At 37.8% G+C, this 21378-nt stretch overlaps 3 protein-coding genes across 29 annotated transcripts in view; 1 reads left to right on the top strand and 2 right to left on the bottom strand.

Moving 5' to 3' along the window:
* Positions 1-21378, top strand: part of LOC140632457 (zinc finger protein 300-like) — a 187255-nt gene that overhangs the window by 28530 nt on the left and 137347 nt on the right. For 24 of the 26 annotated variants that reach the window (XR_012030019.1, XR_012030018.1, XR_012030017.1 and 21 more), the window contains one exon: positions 1413-1561. The gene's annotated coding sequence lies outside the window, so the exon portion shown is untranslated. Of the gene's footprint in view, positions 1-1412; positions 1562-3033; positions 3216-14348; positions 14556-21378 lie in introns of those variants that run through there. The other 2 variants (XR_012030040.1, XR_012030024.1) reach the window with 2 other exon arrangements.
* LOC140632456 (zinc finger protein 300-like) lies at positions 4096-15329 on the bottom strand. 2 transcript variants are annotated; one of them, XM_072824476.1, is made up of 5 exons: positions 15171-15329; positions 14331-14457; positions 13400-13638; positions 7938-8064; positions 4096-7698 (listed from the first exon to the last, which is right to left on the bottom strand). In XM_072824476.1, the coding sequence occupies exons 3-5, from the start codon at positions 13409-13411 to the stop codon at positions 7568-7570; spliced, it is 270 nt and encodes an 89-aa protein (XP_072680577.1). In that variant the 5' UTR covers positions 13412-13638; positions 14331-14457; positions 15171-15329; the 3' UTR covers positions 4096-7567. The 2 variants fall into 2 exon arrangements, with proteins under 2 accessions (XP_072680577.1, XP_072680578.1); XM_072824477.1 differs by having other exon boundaries at positions 13400-13443.
* Positions 4096-21378, bottom strand: part of ZNF300 (zinc finger protein 300) — a 46847-nt gene continuing 29564 nt past the window's right edge. Inside the window, exon 8 of the mRNA XM_072824475.1 lies at positions 4096-5893. Coding sequence (XP_072680576.1) covers positions 4865-5893 — 1029 coding nt within the window. The 3' untranslated portion in view covers positions 4096-4864. The remainder of the gene's footprint in view (positions 5894-21378) is intronic.

Below are 21378 nucleotides of genomic sequence, written 5' to 3'. Positions count from 1 at the left end.
TATATCTCTTGCAAGAGCCACTTTTTAAAAAGTTTTTATTAATTCCAGTTAGTTAACATACAATGTAATATTAGTTTTGGGTTTACAATATAGTGATTAAACACTTCCATACATTACTCAGTGCTCTCACAAGTGCCCTCCTTAATCTCCACCACCTATTTAACCCATTCTTCCTCCTCCCCTTTGGTAATCATCAGTTTGTTCCCTAACAGTTAAGAGTCTGTTTCTTTGTTTGCCTTTTTTTTCCTCCTTTGCTTGTTTCTTAAATTCCCAGGAAAGGCCATTTATTAAGTCTATTAGGTTTTTTATAGTTTTTGAGATCTTCTATGTAGAAGACCATGTTGTCTGCAAATAGAGACAATTTTATTTCTTCTTTTCCCAAATGTATGCACTTCCCATCCCTGCCTCCCCCCACTCCACACACAACCTTCCCTTTTTGTATTCCCTACTGCAGTGGCTAAGGTCACCAGCACAATGGTCATTAGGAAGAACAAAGCAAAAAGAAAAAAAAAAAAAAAAAAAGGAAGAACAAAGCATACATCTTAGACTTTTAGCCAAAAAAAAAAAAAAAAAAAAAAATGCTTGGGGTCAAGCATTTAGTCTTTCATCATTAAATATGATGACTAGATTTTTTTTTACAGATGCCTTGTAACAATATGAGGAAGCTGGCCTTTATTTCTAGCTTGCTGAGTTTTTATTCTAAATAGATGTGGAATTTCTGTCAAATGATTTTCCTGCATCTATTGAAATGATCATATGGTTATTATTTTTTTTCAGGCTATGGATATGATGAAGTACACCAATTGATTTCATATATTGGACCAACCTTGCATTCTTAAACTCTACGTGGCCAGGATGGACTTTCCTTTTAAAATATTGCTAAATTTGATTTGCAAATATTCTGTTAAGGATGGCTATGGTCTATGTTCAGGAGAAATATTGATCACCAATTATTTTTTTCTTATGTCTCTGTCTCACTTTAGCATCATAGTCATGTTAGCCTCATAAAATATATCAGAGATCCTTGATCTTCTCTTTACTGGAATAGATATTATGGAATTGGCATTATTTTTTACTTATTTAGTTGTACTGAAATATTTTTAAGATTCTTAAATTATCTGTAGATTCTGAAATGATGCTGTTTCCTTTCACTGCTTATTATAGATATTTATGCCTTCTTTTTCTTTGTATTGCCATGGGATTAATGATCTTTTTCATAAAAAATGTTCTGTTGTTCCTATTTTGTTGTTTCTCCTCTATTTTCATCTTCTTTTTTATCACTTCTGTTTTTACTTTCTTGGTTTTTAGTTCACAATGTTTTTATTCTAATCTATTGAGTTGGATGCTTAGGTATTTCCGGGCTTTCTTCTTGCCTGATCTGTACTTATGCAACACATTTTCTTCTATTACAGATTTAGGTGGAACTGTGAACAGTATGCAGTAATTGAAGTTTTCATTTTTTGTTTTACCTGTGGACAACTGAGCCAGAGACATTTATTGAAGTATCACTTTTCTCCTACAACCTACATTGCCACCTTTGTCCTAACTCGAGAATCTACAGGTAATTGTTTCTGGATTCTCTTACCATTGGTCTATTTGACTACCAAATGCAATGCCACATTGTCTTTACTAGTTTATGGGAAGTCTTAGTCTGGTAAATGATCCAAATTTGCTCTTCAAAAGTATCTTGGCTATTTTTGCCTTTTAGCATCTCCATATGTAATTTTATAACTAAATTTTAAAATTTCCAAAAAAACGCTTATGGGATTTTGACATGAAATGCATTGAATAATGTGGGAAATTGATCTTTATTGAGGAATGCTAAAGGATATGAATCATCGTATGTGCTATATCCAGTGCCATGGCAACCACAGGAAGAGGTACTGTGAAAATTATGAAGAATAGACTATCATAATAAGCCTGATACAGAATTAAGTGTAACAGAACATCAGAGCAAGCTCAGTTAACTACTGATAAAAATAGAGTTTCTGCCATTTACTAACAGTAGGATGATTCATAACAACTGTAGCTCTAATTCCAATTCCATATAATAGAACTAAAAATCCTCACAGAAATTTATAGCCAGTTGCTGGTTACCTGCATGCTATGTGGTATTTTGTTGTTCCTTTTCTTTTTTAAATGTTTTATTTATTTATTCATGAGAGACAGAGAGAGAGGCAGAGACATAGGCAGAGGGAGAAGTAGGCTCCATGCAAGGAGCCTGATGCGGGACTTGATCCCGGGACTCCAGGATCATGACCCGGGCGGAAGGCAGGAGCCAAACAGACGAGCCAGCCAGGGATCCCCTTGTTGTTTCTTAATAATAAAATAAACTAACTCTATATTTATGCGTGGGCTTATTCCTCTGGATTTCAATTTCTTTCCTCATCTCCCCAACTATATATAAATCACTTTAATGGAAAATAGGTATCCTTTTTTAAATTAAGATTTTATATAAAACATAGAGAGGCAGAGACATAGGCAGAGGGAGAAGCAGGTTCCCTGTGGGGAGCCGAATGTGGGACTTGATCCCAGGACATGGGATCATGCCCTGAGCTAAAGGCAGATGCTCAATCACTGAGCCATGCAGGCATCCCCAAAATAGGCATCTTTAATATTGTCTTTCAGCCAAAAAATTTAATGAATCCATCTTTAAGCCTAATTCAGTAATGTTTTATAATCTTCTATATAGTGGTCCTACACTACATGATTTCAGGTGTTTCATACTTTTGATGCCAATTAAATGGTATTTTTAAAATTTTCACTCTGCTGGTGGTATGTAGAATCAGCTTATTTTTCAATATTAAAACTATAAAACAACTAAACTTCTTTACTTCTAATACTTAATCAGTACATTTTTGCTTTTTTATACACAATTGCAACACCCACAATGTCCATGTTTTCCTTTCTAATCCTTATGCCTATTTCCTATTCTTGCTTCATTGCACTGATTAACTCCTCTAATAAAATGTTTAAAAAAAGTGGTGAAGCATTAAATCAGTAGGTAGTAAGTATAAATTGTGATTCTTATAGATGTTCATCAGATCAACAAGGTTGCCTGGAGGTTTGTGACAGAGGAAAACCAAATGGGAAGCCTGTAAAGTAGGAATTATGAATCTTTGTTATATCTACATTACTTCCATAGCTGTCACTATATAGAACTCACTTTTCACTAAATTTGTGTTCACCAATAAAAGTAAAAATTTAAAAAAAAATTTTTTTTTGGGGGGGGTCCTTCTCATAAGGATCAGTTAGGACATCTTCCATGACCAAACCTTACAGTAGCTCAACCCAAAATATGTACTGCTAGACCTTCTTTCTCAGGTCTGAATGGTCAATTAATATCTGATGGTAGTGTTCTCAGTTCACTGTTCATAATGAAACCAAAAATTTGTCCACACAGACTAGAAATTGGCTACATTACTGTTAGGCATGCCCTCTCCTCTGCAGAGGTTCTCACCCTAAAGGTCCCCATCTTTTCAAAATAGTTCAGCCATTCAGGAAGAGAATCAGGTGGGCAAGAAATGTGAAGGATCCAGTGGGAACTACATGAAGAACTATGTGAACATAAATATATGTACAGACACCCTCATTCTTGCCAAGTATGCTCTTCTGTAGGCAACTCCAGCAAGGGTCCTCATCTAAAGCTGTTCATGGAGGAACAGGCAGAACCACAGGAAAGAGACCAGGAGATATTTTAGAGATATCAAGTTCTCAAATCTGTGGCAGGCATAATTTCTCATCCCAAGAGTTTTGCTCTACAAGTGTCATTTGTTCCCAGGGAAAACAGTTGGGGTTGCACAATGGAAGTCCTGAAGAGACATTAGTCAGGGTCTTTACGTGTAATCACTATGGTTTATATAAAAGTACGTAAAAAATAATAAAACCATAATGTCACTTTAACACACCAAGAATCAAGGCCACCAGAGTCAAAGACAGTAAAGAGAACTGTCATGGGAATGGGATATCAAAAGCAGAGCGTCTGGAATGCAAAGCAAATTTAGATGTAGCTTTTTGCATATTAGTCTTAGCATCCAGTTGGAGGAGGATAGAGAGGAAAGATAAAAAGAACGAATAATAACTGAAAACATGCTCTACATTGTATTTTTTTAATGATAAAATATTCAAATGGATGAAGTAGGCTTGCTTGAAGTCACACAATCTGTGAGTAGCTGAGCCAGGATTAAAACACAAGACCATCTGCCTCAGTACCAAAGCATTTCCACAATACCAAACTCTTAGTGAGGAAGAATAAATGGGAGACCTGGTCAAGGTGCACCAATTTAAAGGTCCAGGATCCTTCCAGAGAGACAGATCAACTTAAATGCAATGTATATGCTTGAGATGGGAAAATGCATAAACATCACCTGTATTGAATCTGATCCACCTATCTTTCCATCTTTGTACAAGAATTTTACATGTATCTTTAGGGGTTATGCTAAGCCCCTTCCTTATAATGTAGTTTCTTAATTTTTTTTTTTTTTTTTTTTTTTTTTTTTTTACTCACGCTTTTTTCATGTCCTTTATTGGGAATTCCTGTATGGCCAAAATTATGCCAAGCTAATATTAGCAATTTCACAATATCTGGTTATTGTTATATGGTATAATAAAGAATATATAACTTGACAATATTCTATATACATAATTTGTTCCACTGACCATAAAAAGCTTTACACACCATGTTGAAAATGTTCTTCATTTACGATTACTTTCCATCATCTTTGCTGAGCTAGGTATCACCACACTATAGACATGAATTCTTTTGCATAATTTTATCTATTAAAGATGTCCCATAAATATCAAATCAGTCAGGTTCCTAGTATTCATTAAGGCTTGAACTCATACTGAGAAGGCTTTATTGTGTTCAGTTCATTATGATTTTACCACTGTTATGAATCCTCTGGTGTACAGTGAGCTGTGACTTCTGAATGAATGCTTTCCCACATACAGCACACCGATAGGGTCTTTCCCCAGTATGAATTCTCTGATGTAAAACAAGATCTGACTTCTGGGAAAAAGCCTTTCCACATTCAGCACATACATATGGTTTCTCTCCTGTATGAATGCGCTGATGCCCTGGGAGGTGGGACTTCTGAGAGAAGGCTTTTCCACATTCACTGCATATATAAGGTTTTTCTCCTGTGTGAATTCTCTGATGTCCAATGAGGTGTGATTTCTGACAGAAGGCCTTTCCACATTCACTGCATTTATAGGGTTTCTCTCCAGTATGCGTTCTCTGATGTATGATGAGCTGTGACTTCCGGGAGAAGGTCTTCCCACATTCAGTACATTCATAAGGTTTCTCCCCCGTATGAATTAACTGATGTGTAATGAGTTCTGTCTTCCTGCTGAAGGCTTCCTCACACTGAGCACATTTGTAAGGTTTCTCCCCAGTGTGAATTCTTTTATGTATAATGAGGTGGGACTTCTCACAGAAGGCTTTCCCACATTCAGTACATTCATATGGCTTCTCTCCAGTATGAGCTCTATGATGTATAATCAGCTGTGACTTCTGGGAAAAGGCCTTCCCACACTCTCTACATTCATAAGGTTTCTCTCCAGTGTGAATTCTCTGATGTATAATGAGGGGTGATTTCTGGGAGAAGGCTTTCCCACAGTCACTACATTCATATGGTTTTTCTCCAGTGTGAACTCTCTGATGTATAATGAGGGATGATTTCTGAGAGAAAGCTTTTCCACATTCAGAACATTCATAAGGTTTCTCCCCAGTATGAGTTCTCTGATGTACAATGAGATGAAACTTCTCACTGAAGGCTTTCCCACATGCACCACAATCATATGGTTTCTTTCCAGTATGAATTCGTTGATGTACAATGAGCTGTGATTTCTTAGCAAAGGCTTTTCCACATGTAATACATACACAGGTTTTCTCCTTAGTTTCAATATTCTGATATTGAATAAGGGATTGTTTACTACTAAAAATGTTTCCACACTGATTATTATTATTGGGGATTACTCCATTGTGAATTTTCTCAAGATGAGAATAGGAAACACCATGGCTAGATGATTTTCCACATCCAAAACTTTCATCAAGGTTTTTTCTTGAACTGCTCTTATTACAAATACGTAGGTCAATATTATATTTCAAGTTCTTTTTAAATATATCATAGTTATGGGATTTTTGCTTTAAAGTATCTTGATCTATGCATTCATGAAATATTTTTCCCAATGCATTATATTTATGGCCTGACTCCATAGTCACTGTTTTGTTGCTGATGACTGTTACTTGCCTGAGAAGCTTGTCTTGATTCTCCTGACATCTCTGCAGCTGACCATCATCTTGACAGACTTTTAAGATGGAGTACAATGAACTATCTTTTGTGACTCCTTTCAGGATATTATTACGGAAGGAAACAGACCCCAAAATACATGATTTGGGGTTGTCAAGGTTACTTTTCCTGTCTAAAAGAAAGAAAGATAAAATAAAACGATTGTAAAGAACAATTAACAGAATGCAAAAGAACAGAACAAATAATCCAATGTAGTTGATAAGCTCAGACCATAGGGATGGGGCTGGCCATCTCATAAGACAGTACAGCATACAGTATGATCAGATGAATGATGGGAAAGGATGTTAAAGAGAAAAGTTCATGGAAAAATTAGACCTGAAGAAGATAGAAAAGTATTTGATTATCACTCTAATTTTGGATTATTATTCTAGAATCTTTTCACTTCCTCTGCTTTCTGAAACCTTTATCAGCTTTTGAATTTATTTATCTTATAAACCATTTGCTATATATATATATATATTTTTTTTTTTCACTATTATTATCCTGCCACCACTATCCACAGAAACAAGGTTCCTCTGTAGTCAAAATACTTTTAACTCTCCTCAGTCTACTTTCCTAATTAAAAACTAACACAAACAACAGAAAAATCCAAGATCCTGCTATGGATTCAGTATCAGATTCACACAAAGAACCCAAGCTTATATTCCACTACTTGCCATAAATACCTTCTATATGTACCAAGTAAAACTAGCAAAATTCTCCCAGAAAAGCCTTAATTCTCTAACTTTAAAGTTTTGTTCATATACTCTAAATTCTCCCAGAAAAGCCTTAATCCTCTAACTTCAAAGTTTTGTTCATATAGTCTCTTTCCACCTGTTGGCCTTTACCCTCCTCCTTCAGCATCATCAACACTTTATATATCTCTCAAAGCAGCTACAGCTATATGCTCTGGAAAATGCCTTCTCAAATTGTTACATCTTTAGACTCTCATTTTTTCTGAACTTTTAAAAACAGTAGCTGTATTTGACATATAATTTATATAGCCATGTACCTGGAGGTCTTACCATCTAAAGTGCAACCTATGTTCTTGGGAGGACTTTGCCTTTCTATTGCCTTTCATAAAAGGTGTTAGAGATATACATATATGCAGAGAGAGAAAGAGGATAAATAAGAAATAGCTCTCCTTTATAAAGGCTCACAATTATTTGCTGAATGCCTACTTAATTCTCAGTACAGGAACAAAGAATAAGAGATTTCAATAAGGACAGAACATAAACTTCAGGCATCAATCAATCAAGAAAACAAAAACTGATATTTCACTTCCCTTGTCTTCCATCTGCCTGATTTTCATCTGGATACATCCAATTTGGTATGTCTCTTTTTATGATCCATGGATCTTCTCCTTGTTCCAACTTAGAGATGACATCTGGTTTGGAAACTGGATATCCTATTAAATGGAAATAGAAGAACTGGGATTGACTACACTGAAGGAAAAGTGAAGGTGTAGTTTCAAGAGAGCTACAATGAAGCAGTCCAGGTGGCCCTTAAAAAAAAAAAGACCTCCATTTGGGAGGGTCTAAAGATCATAAAAGTCATTATATATGTCAGTAACTACAAACCACAGCACCTTATGAGAAAAGGCTCTTGGATGGACAAGTCTGAGTTATGTAGGAAAGCCATCCTTACCCATTGAGACTAGGTGGCTGAAGTTCTCCAGCATCACATCCTTGTACAGGGTCTTCTGAGCAGGGTCCAGTTGCTGCCACTCCTCTTGGGTAAAATCCACAGCCACATCCTTGAATGATACTAAGCCCTGTAACAGTATATTCCTGTTCAATCTGAAGTGATCATTTTCATTTTCATCATCTCTACTGCAGTATACAAAACTATGCCTATGCCTAGTTTTGTATCACAGTATTTGGGAAAAACAATACAAAATCTTGTCTTTACAAGAAGAGCCAGTCACAGATCAGGAGAACAGAAGAGAAGAGAAAAAAAAAAAAAAAAAAAAAAAGGAGAACAGAAGAGATAGATCAAAATGCCAATTTGTTACAAATGGTAATTTAATAAATGATAAGGGCAGCATTCAATAACTGAAAGGAAGACAGATTATCAAAGAATAATACTGAAACAACTTGATAATCAACAGAAGAATAATGTTGAATCCCTATGTTAAAGGTAGAATTGTATCCCCTTAAAATCTGTATGTTAAAGTTCTAACTACCAGTTTCTCAGAATGTGACCTTATTTAGAAACAGTCATTTCAGATATAATTAATTCTCTGACATCATTAGGGTGGACCCTAATCCAATATGACCGATGTCTGTATCTAAAGGAGAAATTTGCAGAGAGACAGACATATCTAGAAGAAACATGATATGAAGTGACAGGGGAAAAGATGGTCATGTACATGCCAAGGAGAGAGGCCTGGAATAGACTGTTCTCTTATAGCCTTCAGAAAGAATATCAAAGCTGCTGACACCTTGAGTTTTGACTTCTAGCCTCCAGAACTATGAGACAATAAATTTCTGCTGTTTGATCTACTCAGTTTGTGGTACTTTGCTACAGTAAAGTAGCAAATGAATAGACTGTAACCTATGTCTTAGATAATAGAAAACATACCTTCTGGATGGAGCAAAAATTTAAACTCTAAAAAGATAGCCAAGAGCATTAAAGTAACAAAACAAAACATGGGAAAACTTTTAGTAATAATTATAGAGCAGAAAAAGCCTTTTAAAAAGAAAACATTAAAAAGAGAAAACACACATATGGAGAAACACAGAATGTCAGAGTTCTTAAAGATCATAATTTAATCCCCTCAATTTATTTTTTTTTTAATTTTTTTTTAATTTTATTTATTTATGATAGTCACAGAGAGAGAGAGAGAGAGGCAGAGACACAGGCAGAGGGAGAAGCAGGCTCCATGCACCGGGAGCCCGATGTGGGATTCGATCCCGGGTCTCCAGGATCGCGCCCTGGGCCAAAGGCAGGCGCCAAACCACTGCGCCACCCAGGGATCCCCTAATCCCCTCAATTTATAAGAAAATAATCATAGCTTCTCCTCAATGAACAGTCTCATATATATATGCTAGACCTAATAATATAACGAAGTACACCAATTACAATAGCAATACTGAAAACAGATGTAACGAGAAATATCAGGAAACACCCAAGAAAAAAAAAAGATTATTGATGTGACATTAAAATAAGACTTGGGTAAGTGTAGAGGCATAAGGTATTTCTGGAGGGAAAAGTGACTATTTTAATTATGTTCACAATAGTTATCACCCAATAGAGGAATCTCAGTTATCTATTTTATTTTATTTTATTTATTTTATTTTATTTTTTAAGATTTTATTTACTTATTCATGAGAGACACAGAGAAAGAGGCAGAGACACAGGCAGAGGGAGAAGCACACTCCATGGTACTCGATCCCAGGATTCCAGGATCACACCCTGGGCTGAAGGCAGGCGCTAAACTGCTGAGCCACCCAGGGATCCCTATCTGTATTATTTTAAAATGTTTTTCAGGTTTTCCCCCTAATCTTTCATTATTATCAAATATTTCTTTGAGATTAAAAAAATAAACACTGTTTCAAATGACATTTTCCTGCTTAAAAGCATCCTTTGGTTCCATCCTTGCATACACAATCAGCCTCATCTCAGTCATCTCGATTTCAAGATGCCTCTCACCCCATGCCAAGTCCCATATTCACACCATCAAACTGCCAGACATTTAGTTTGTCCTTTAGACAGCCTTATTAATTTTCTCATTTTACATATGAGAAAAATGAGGATTACAGTGGTTAAGTAACTACTTGCCAGAGGTTATACACTGAATATATGATTAACTCGCAGATTTAAAAGCAGGAATTCTGAATCAATAGCTTGAGTTCTTGACCACTGCACTCCACACTACTTCCTGGATACTGTGAACAAGATCTTTTGTATCTTACTGTTTTATTTTTTTAAAGATTTTATTTATTTACTCATGAGAGACACAGAGAGACAGAGACAGAGACATAGGCAGAGGGAGAAGAAGGGTTCCCATAGGGAGCCTGATGCAGGACTTGATCCCAAAACCCCGAGATTATCACATGAGCCAAAGGCAGACGCTCAACCATTGAGCCATCCAGGTGCCCCTGTATCTTATTCTTTTAATAACATCTTTAGTCAAACTCCCCATGAAACACCCTAAATCTTAGTTTCCCTCAAATTCTCAGCCTTCCTAAAACTACTCTGCCCTTTCTACTTTTGTAACTGTTGCTTCCCATCCTTATCCTACTTCCCTCATGATTCAAAGTTCAATAATCTTTTGAGCCTATTTTTTACTTTCTTAAAAAGCTGGTTGTTCTCCTGTTTCTGCTTTAACAGTTCCTTGTTCCCATGTCTATTACAGAGCTTTTATCTGTCAATGCTGGTTTACAAATCCATTTACCTAATTTTTCTCTGCATTCCTCCCAGAAATAAAACCATACCTAAATCTTCTTGAGATACTCCACAGCCAGCCAGTGCATATGATACACATTAGGTACTCAACAAACATTTGGTAAAAACAAATGAATGACGATTATAAAGTTCACGTTTAGTTAAAAACAGTTTTGTGTATTACTCAGTTGTATTCTTCTGAATAACAGCGACATGAGAAAGAAAATAAATGTAGAATGTAGAGAAAATCCATTCTGACAGGAAGTTTAATAGGTGTAATTCTAACATTCTGATTTTGCTTTTTTAATTATACTCAAATGCTTCAATATACTATATACGTATAAATTTTGTTAACTTTGAGAAAAGTATAGTACATAAGCATTGGGAAATTTTACTTTTATCATCTACAAACACTCTTATGACTTGGGTGACTGGGAGAATGGAAGAGGTGGAGGAGAACAGATATGTGTACAAATGACTTCACTCCTGGACAATATGCAAAAGATATAAATCCCTCTTCCTAAAGGAAGAGGCATATAATCAGTTAATTAGTCCTGGTAGTTAGATTTATTAAGCTAATAAAAAGTCCATTTTCCTTCTCTAGAGCTGCTCTAACAGAAATTTAAGACTGACCTGATAAGTAATTTTAAACTTTCCAGTAGCCACATTCAAAAAATTATTTCAAATATATATATGTATCCCAATACATCCAAATATTGTTTCAAAGTGTAACCAATCCTTAAAAATTATTAGTGAGCTTTTTGGAACTATATCTTCTAAACTCAGTATGTATTTTACATATATGGCACATTTCAATTCACACTAGCCAATTTCAAATGTTTAGTTAACCACATGTGGCTGGTGGCCACAACTCTACAGCTACTGATATCCAGAAGAAAACAACTCCATCTTTTCTCTATAGAACTCACTTAATAAGCTGTACTGTAAAATATACACGAGAATTCTAGATTGGACAGTAACAGTGATGATGATATAATAGTAATACTAACAATAACAACTAACAATACAGAACAAACTATCCCCAGATACAGTTCCAGGCATGGTTTTTATTCACTTAATTCTCACAACAACCCTGTGAGGATTCTAACCTCCATTTTAAATTTAAGAAAACAGTCCCAATTTAAATAAAATATTAAAAAAAAAGAAAGGAAAAGAAAACAATCCCAGTGCATCTGCTAAGATAATAAAGAAATCTAAGTACTGGCATGGGAAAGACATTCAAAAATCTTAACATGGGACAGTAAAATTTTAAAAGTTGCAGCACGGAATGTTTACTATAACATTATTTTTCCAAAGAAAAACATAATAAAGAGACACTGTTGGGCAGCCCAGGTGGCTCAGCAGTTTAGCGCCGCCTTCAGCCCAGGGCCTGATCCTGGAGACCTGGGATTGAGTCCCACGTCGGGCTCCCTGCATGGAGCCTGCTTCTCCCTCTGCTTGTGTCTCTGCCTCTGTCTCTGTCTCTCTCATGAATAAATAAAATTTTTAAAAAAGAGAGGCACTCTTATACATTTGTATTTTCACACATACACACTTAATCACAGTTATATTCATATTGAAAAGGTTTGGAGTATTACAAACAAATGGTAAACACTGATAATCTCAGGAGGAGGAGAGCTGAAGTTAAAAGGTCTCTCAGTAAAAAAAAAAAAGGTCTCTCAGTTTTAAATTTTTTATTATTTATACAGTTTAAAGTTATATACTGTGTATATAGCCAATGTTGGCAGGGAGAAAAAGTATCACAGACTGCTAAAAATGGAAGTGCAGAGAAGGAACTGGCCTTGAGTTGTACAGTGATCCTACATAATCAGAAACCACAGCAAAGGGTAAGGAGCATCAGGGGCCCGTGCTCTACCAAGCTTTGCCAGATAATTATAATTTAAGAATTGCCCTTTTGGAGGAAAACATATTTTGGAAGAACATTTAAAATGTACCAATCCTGTGTTATCTGGATTTTACCAGTAGATAGAACTGGACAATAGGAAGCCTCTGTAATCAATTAGGTTCTCTAAACCAGAAATCTAACAAACATTTTCCATAAAGTTTGTATATTAAACATTGCAGGCCATTTGGTCTCTGTTGTACTTACCCAACCCTGCCATTGTTGCAGGAAAACAGCCATAGATGATACATGAACAAACAGTATGGCTGTGCTGCCAGTAAAACTATTCATAAAAACAGAGAACTGGATTTGACCAACAGGTAGTAGTCTGGTGAGCCCAGCTCTGAAGGATCAAGTTCAAGGCATTTGGCTATGACACTATGATACCTTCCCTCTAAAAGAGATCATTCTATGACATAGCTATATGCAATCTATTATTGCTTTTTCCACAGGGCTGCTGATGAAAACACTATATACTCCATTACATTTTGGTCTTTTGAAAGACCCAAAATGGAAATTTTAGTCTCACATGGCAAAAAATAATTTCTTCCCATGAGAAATTTATGTTTTCTCTTTAGAGGATTGCAAATCATGTAACTCATGAAGTCTACAAGAAGATCAAAGAAATTACCATGTCCATTTTTAAAAAGTTTTCAGGCCAGGTTATCCACATGTTACCTAGAAACTCTTTCTAGGTCTTGATTTTTAGTTTGGCTACATTTTTCCTAATCCAAATTTTAGCTATCTGTTCTTTCCCATTTGATTGAACAGAAAATAAAGGAGGAAATTTTAAAAATTAAAAATACAAGCAACTCACCTGGGACTTCATGATTTTCTGCTCTCTTCTAAAAGGGCAGATGTCTGAAAAAGCAAAACTGGTGATCAGAAGGACATTTTCATAGACCAGACTCTGTCTGCAGCTTCCATATTCATCACTTTAGAAACGTTCACCACTAGAAGTCAGGTGGATAATACGACGACCAATGGGATAAGGCTGTTTGGTCCTTGCAGAAGGGTCAGGAAGCATTAGGTGAAGGAAGTCCTCTTGTGACTACACTATAATGATACAGAACTTGGTCAAGGTCATTTAATTGTAAAGATGAGAAGATATGTTTCATATTGACTTACTAACAGCTTATAGTTCCCCTATGAACCAGTAATTCTATTCGTAGAAAATTTTCACAAGGCAATAAACATTAATAGATCTATATAATCATTAAAGGCAGATGGACTTCCCTGGCAAGAATGCCCATGACCAAAACTGAGAAATGTATTCCCTTATCCCCCCAGAAAGAAACTGCAGTTGATTCCAATAATCTCCCAAGAGGTCTTTTATATTTCCCTTCACTCAGCAAATTCCCCTGCCAACCAATATTCATGGACCAAAATCTTAAAATTTAAGATATTTTCTGTTTAAACTATTATTTCTGGGTGGCTCAGCAGTTGAGTGCCTGCCTTCGGATTGGGGCATGATCCTGGAGTCCGGGGATCAAGTCTCACAACAGGCTCCCTGCATGGAGCCTGCTTCTCCCTCTGCCTGTGTCTCTGCCTCTCTCTCTCTGTCTCTCTCTCTGTGTCTCCCATGAATAAATAAATAAAATCTTAAAAAAAAAAAACAACAACTATTATGGCAGATTTTCAAAAGAGTAGTCATCTGCATATAAAAATGGTGATAGCAAAAAAAAAAATGGTGATAGCTTGGAACCACTCATACAAGAGAATATGATACAATGCAGAAAGGTATATACCTGGTCAATTTTTCTCAGTCCCAGGAGGAATCATACAGACAAGACTGAAGTGATTCAGAGGAACTGAAAGCTCCCATGACAGGGAAACTGTTTTATGTGGAGTATTCCAGGCGTTGTCAAAACTGATCTGAAAGGAAACAATCAAAATAGTGATGCTTATGTCTGAGTACCCAGCAGGTGTTCAGTGTTTCCTGAATAAAATATAAAATGATTGCAATAAGCTTAGAAAAAGGCCGAAAATCATACTTTTAGTAATAATCCATCCTTTTTTATTTGTTTGGTCCATCATTGTTGCGGGGGGAGGGAGGGCAGGCTAAGGGTGCAATGGTGGACTGAAAAGGGGTCTGACCTTTAAGAATTCGATAGTCGCATAAACCTGTGGAAATTTTAATGTATGTAAAAGTCTTTCCCAGTAAACTGAGGCTGATCATCATGACTCCCTCATCCTATTATTGCTCTCTCCAAATTTCTGAATCCTCAGGCCTTCCAATGACACATTCAACAGAACTGCCCCATGACCGTCACATCACTGAGCATCACATGGATGTCCCGGTCTAGTCCCCAATCACTGATTCTCCAGAGTCCCCTAAATCACTGGCCCCGGCTAGTTCCCATACACGCCATTTCTGATCCCACAGACAACCCCATCACTGACACATCATTCCCCAATTACTAATCCCATACCTCACTCCAACCCTGACTCCCAAATAAACCCAACCCTAACCCCACATACCTCCCGCCCCGTGACTTCACACGCCTCCAAGCACTGACGCCCACAGACACCCCCCCCCCCCCTCGTTACCAATCCCACGGACTGGAGGCACGTCCCCGCCTTCTGACCTGCGGCTCCGTTATCAGGTCCCCGAAACGCCCATCAGCGCTTTCCCCGGGACGGCTGTCACAGCCATACTGGCGAACTCTCCCGCTTCCGGTGTGGAAGAGAACAGCGCGGGGCTCCCGAGCCTGCGCCGTGCGGTACGGGGCGGCTTTGCCCACTCCGCGTCGTCGGCGGCTTTGTTCAGGAGGCAAGATGGCGGCCCCCAGGCCCCGAGTTTCGCCGTGTGAGGCGCCATCTTGAGAGTCTGGTCAGTTCCGTACACGCGGAGGAATTCGGGTTGTTTCTGGCAGGGCCACCGCGGGGGCCCGAGATGATGGAAAGGGGGAATACACGAACCAATGAGGTGCGACCTTTTGCCGGAAGCTATTTTATAGGAGGATTGGGGAAGAAGTGTGAGTGACAACGACCTCTATTAAGAGACTGCATTTGGCGAAAGGGAAAGAGTTTGGAATGTTAAGATACTGTCCTTGACGACACTACTTAAACATGTTCGTAAATGGCACCTGGAGGTCCTACTTGCTGAGAGGGGTGAAAAGTGGAATAGTACCGTCCCCTTCGCGGAGATGCCGCTGTGGGAAAGAGGGGCCAAAGAGGTGGAAGGGGTCACGGGGGCGGGGCGTGCCGAGGCAGGGGATGCCCTGTAGAAGTGAGCTTCAAACTAAAAACTAGCATGAGGAATTCTCCAGGGGAAACTCCTTGCAGGAGTTAAGTTGCAGGGGCCGACTGAAGAAGAAAGGAAAACTGAGAGACAGGAGGGAGACTGAGGCACAGAGCGGTGCCGTGGAGAACCCGGAGGAAGCAGGGGCCGCGATAATGCGGCAAAGGAGAGGCCAGTGTGGACAGCGATGGGAGCCTGAAGGGCAGACGAGCGGGCGCTTAGGCACAGCGGAGGGGCTCAGAGGGAGACTGAGAAACAGGAAACCAAAAACAATAGAGAGGAAGCCAGCGACGCGGTTAGATTTCAGGAAAACATGAGTTGAAAAAATAGTAAACCAGCGAAGTACTTACCGTAACCTTTAGGTCTTATGTCAGGCATATATATATATATTTATATACATATAAAATACAGTATATATACAGTATATATCTATAATTATCTATAAGTATCTATATGCATTATATATAAATTCACGTTAACATGTTTCATGTGCTTAAATACATCCTATTTTGAATCATGGTTTTCAAAGAAGTCATGGTTTTTGGCTCATGTAATTAAGTAGCGGTTTTACATCGAGCGTTTCCATTTCTCTTGTCAAGTAAAAACAAACCTGGACTTAGATGAAGAGAGGTTTTATTCAGAAAGATGATTACAATAGGGAGAACACTTCATTCTCAGAAATCTGAAGGCATCTCAAAAATCAAAGCGGCCCTGCTCCCCACTCCGGCCTTAAAAAAAAACAACACACACACACACATAGGGTTGAGAAGGGTTAGTAGGAACTTTGAAGAGATGGGAGTGTGCATGTGGCCAAAGCAGGGCATTTAAAAATGTTTCTGGGGTCCTCAGATTCTGAGAAAAAGCTGTTAGGGGAGGATGTTCTGCATATACATATTGCTTTAGTCTGTGTTTAAACTTAGGGACAAGCCAAAACTTAGGGGCCTGTGGGAAGAGAGAAGCCTAATTTTTGGTCAAGACAAGGAAGAGGGTAAGAAGGGTGCAATTGGATCATTCACTTCAATTTATTTTTTTTTTCAATTTTTAAGACTTTATTTATTCATGAGAGACACACACAAAGAGAGAGAGAGAGGCAGAGACACAGGCAGAGGGAGAAGCAGGCTCCATGCAGGGAGCGCAACGTGGAACTCGATCCAGGTCTCCAGGATCAGGCCCTGGGCTGAAGGCGGCGCTAAACCACTGAGCTACTCGGGGTGCCCACATTCACTTCAATTTAAACTCCCAGTTTCATTAATATTTATTGCATGCCTTGGGCTTAAGACAATGTAGCCACTGTGTTAGGCACTAAAGGAACAGTAATGATTAATTCAGAATCCTCCAGGAGTAATGCCAGTAGAAGTTATAGATATGGGAAAAGGGGAAACCATGGAGAGCCTTGTAAGAATTGTAAAAACCACAGCTCTTGATCCAAAGAGTAAGGAGAAACTGTCCCTAATGTAGTGTCTCATTAAACAGGAAGCTGGAGGAGACCTCCTTCATAATGAAATAAAAATTAAAGCTGCTGTAAGATACTATTTTTATCAGCTTGTTAAAAAAATATTCTAATTTTGGAAACATATGGTATTGGTAAGGCCATGGGAATTAGGAATTTTTGTGTATTACTGGTAGCACAGAAAAATGATACAGCCCCTAAATGGGTGGTTTAACAATAGCTAGCAAAAATGCATGTATTAATTATCTATTGCTATGTAATTATCTGAAACTTAGCAGTTTGAAACTATAAATGTTTGTTGTCACATTTCTGTGAGTCAGTTTGGGAATGGCTTAGCTGGATGGTTCAGGCTTAGTCTCATGGGGTTGTAGTCAAGCTGGTGGTCAGGGCTGCAGTTATTTCAAAGCTCAAATGGAGGAGGACATGCTTTCAAATTCAGTCAAATGGCTGATAAGTCTCAGAATATCAATTTCCAAGTTCAGTTTCTTACCATGTGGGCCTTTCTATAGGCTACTTGATTATCCTGACATGGTAGTGGACTTCCCTCTCCTCATGTCTGCCTCAATGTGACAGCTGGCTCTACCAAGACCAAGTGAGTCAAGGGAGAGAGAGAGAAAGCCAGCAAAGGCACACAAAACAGAAGCTACAGTCTTTTTATAACTTAAATTGGAAGTGATAGCTCATTACTTCTGTATTCTGTTTGCTAAAAGTGATTGACTAAGGCCTGCCCACCAACAATGGTATGGGAATTGAGCTCCACCTCTTAAGGAGAGGATGTCAAAGAGCATATGGATATATCTCTAAAACCACAACACTGGGGATACCTGGGTGGCTCAGCGGTTTGGTGCCACCTTCGGCCTGGGCCGTGATCCTAGAGACCCGGGATCAAGTCCCACATCAGGCTCCCTGCATGGAGCCTGCTTCTCCCTCTGCCTGTGTCTCTGCCTCTCTCTCTCTCTCGCTCTCTGTCTCTCATAAATAAATAGATAAAATCTTAAAAAATAAAACAAAACCACAACACTACATAACTTTTACCCTTTGATTCAGAAAGTCCACTTCCAAGAACATATTTCAAAGATGCCTTGGCAAAAAACAAAAACAAACACCTACTAACAAAGGCCTGGTTTTATAAATTATGGCATACACATAGTACAGTACTGTTTATCAGTAAGAGATCCAGAAAAATCTCTATGTACTTTTATGGAGTGAAATTCAGGATATAATGTTATAAGGAAAAATGAAAATGGTTTATTACCACTTAGTTTTATAAAATGTGAAAATGAATGAATACATATAGAGTTGAATCTCATTCTTCATGATAGTTATGTTCTATATAAGGTTGCCAGACAGAATTAGTGAATACTGAACCACTGCTCCTAGAGGAAATATACAAATATATATACTTATAAACACACATATACATAAGACATACACAATACAGATGTATTACAGGGATTATAATCTTAAATTGCAACTTTGTGAATTTTACAACTTGTATAATTAAGATTATAATCTTAAAATCAACTCATCCTGGCGATTTACCTTAGGTCACTCCACTAAGAGGTGCCAGAGTTGGATTCAGATTCCACCAGAGTGGCCCCAGAGCTGGAGTTTCTTACACTACATTACACTACCCCTTCTGTCTCCATCCTCTTGAAAGCTGGAACAACAGGAAGAACATCCCTTCAGTTCAACCTCACATGGAGATGTGTGCATAACTCAAATTTTTCACTATTCTGTGCATGTCTGCTAATGACTACAAAAGCACCACAGATGTGGAATCTGTGAATAATGAAGATCAATTGTATATAATTTGCCTAAAAATAAAAAGTAAATAATGGAAGAATAAATCATCAAAATATGATCTATAAAGAGTGCTGTTAGCTACCCACTGAAATGTAGCAACTTAACCCAAAACTTAGTGGCTTAAAACAACACACTTTATTGTCTCTGTGTGTCAGGAATCTGGACATGGATTATCTGGGTCCTCTGCTTCAGGGTCTCCCACAAACCTATAATCAAGGTATTGGCCTAGACTGGGGTCTTATCTGAAGGTTCAAATGAAAAAAGATCTACGTCCAAGCTCAATTACACGATTATTGGCAGAATTCACTGTTGGAAGGATTGTTGAATGAAGGGCATTCACATCCTTGCTGGTTGTTGGATGGGAGCTACCTTGCCATGCAGGACTCTCCAGCTTGTGAATTCTATATATTTAATGAGGCAAGAGAAAGTATGAGCAAGATGAAGTCACAGTTTTTATAACCTAATCACAGAAGTAATACTCAATGTTGCCATATTCCATTGGTTCAAAGCTATTTACTTATACTGAGGGTATTTGTACAAAGACCATGAATACCAGGAGGTGGGAATCACTGCCCATTATAGACACTTCCTACCACAGGGAAGAAGGAAATAAGAGGAGACAGAGATGGTACCTAATTTTCTTTAAATGCACGTGTTCCATTGCTTTGACTGTAGAACCTCAAAAAAATTACATTATGAAACAAAATTCAATTTTATAAAACAATCCCAAATGTATACTTCTGATCAAAATGAAGTTACAAGGATTGGATTACACGTTCACCTGAAATAATGGGAAAAAACAGAGAAATGTATGAAACAGTAGTTTTCAAGACATTGGACATCAGGCATTTAAGGACAGTGATCCTTAAAGATGGGAAACAAATGAGGTAACTCCTTTGATTGCTCAGCTTACTGCCTTGAGAAAATTTCCAGGACACAACACAGGGAAGGGAAGCACAGGCAAAGTCCAACAGACACCCAGAGTTGAGGAGACAGAACCGAGAGTACAGGCAGACCAAGGAAGCTAGAATCACAGAGAAGAGGACTAAAGAGGAGAAAGCTGCACCAAAAAGAGAACTCCAGAGATTCCAGAAGTTTCATACTGGAAATGAGATAGCAATGAAAATGAACAAAAGCAACAATCATAGAAAAGAGGGATCCAATAAGAAAAAAAACAAGATTCCATTGCTAGATAAGAAACCCATCCTTCATCAGCTAGGTGATCAGTATGATGCCTTACTAGGGTGCTTTGGATCATACAGTTTCTTAAAAGAAAGAAAACCTTAGAGTAGCAGGCTAAAAAAGGATGATTTCAAACTTTAAGAACCCTTATAATAAAATTCTAGCTGAAAATAAAAAGCTTAAAACATAGCTACATGAAACAAATATGGAACTGACAGATCTTAAATTGTAGGGGGAAAAGGCCACCCAGAGACAAAAAGGTTTCCTGTGAGGTCACTATTGGAAATAGAAAAAAAGAAAAGAAAAGGAAAGAGGGAAGGAAGGAAGGAAGGAAGGAAGGAAGGAAGGAAGGAAGGAAGGAAGGAAAGAAAGAAAGAAAGAAAGAAAGAAAGAAAGAAAGAAAGAAAGAAAGAAAGAAAGAAAGAAAGAAAGAAAGAAAGAAAAGCAAGCTTTAGAAAGAATGAATACCTGAAGTAGAAGTAGAGCTCAAATGCTACCAGTACTAAAAGAAGACAAATAAAAGCTAAAGGATGAAAATAGGGCACTGGTCAGTGATAAGCAAACTTTCCAAATTAAAAAGAGAAGCAGCAAGTAATGGAATTGCACATATTAGCAACCCAGTGGCTCATAATCAACAGTTACTTGAAACCTGGGAACAGTCTTTGGAGACTATCATTTTCAGGTATCCTGCCAAATGCCCACTTATCTAGGTTTTCAGTTTCATTTTTTCTTTTCTTATATTGAGACCATTGTTTCATATTAATTTAGCTGCTGAGAAGTTTGCTTTAAACAAGTTTTCTCAGTGATTAAAGCAAACTTCGTTACAAGTCTAGGATATAAAGAAAATGCTCAAAAAAAAAAAAAAAAAAAAGAAAGTGCTCAAGGACAGATATTCCTCAAATATTTAACCAGAAGCCTTAATTGTAAACATTTTCATGTCAATAAAAACTTTGAGGGCAGCCCAGGTGGCTCAGCGGTTTAACGCCATCTTCAGCCTGAGGCGTGATCCTGGAGACCAAGAATTGAGTCCCATGTCAGGCTCCATGCATGGACCCTGCTTCTCCCTCTGCCTGTGTCTCTGCCTCTCTCTGTGTGTCTCTCATGAATAAATACA

Source organism: Canis lupus, chromosome 4, assembly GCF_048164855.1.
Source record: "Canis lupus baileyi chromosome 4, mCanLup2.hap1, whole genome shotgun sequence".
Classification (NCBI taxonomy): Eukaryota; Metazoa; Chordata; class Mammalia; order Carnivora; family Canidae; genus Canis; species Canis lupus.
Note: the sequence above shows the minus strand (reverse complement) of the source record. Positions and strands in the feature narration are given on the sequence as shown.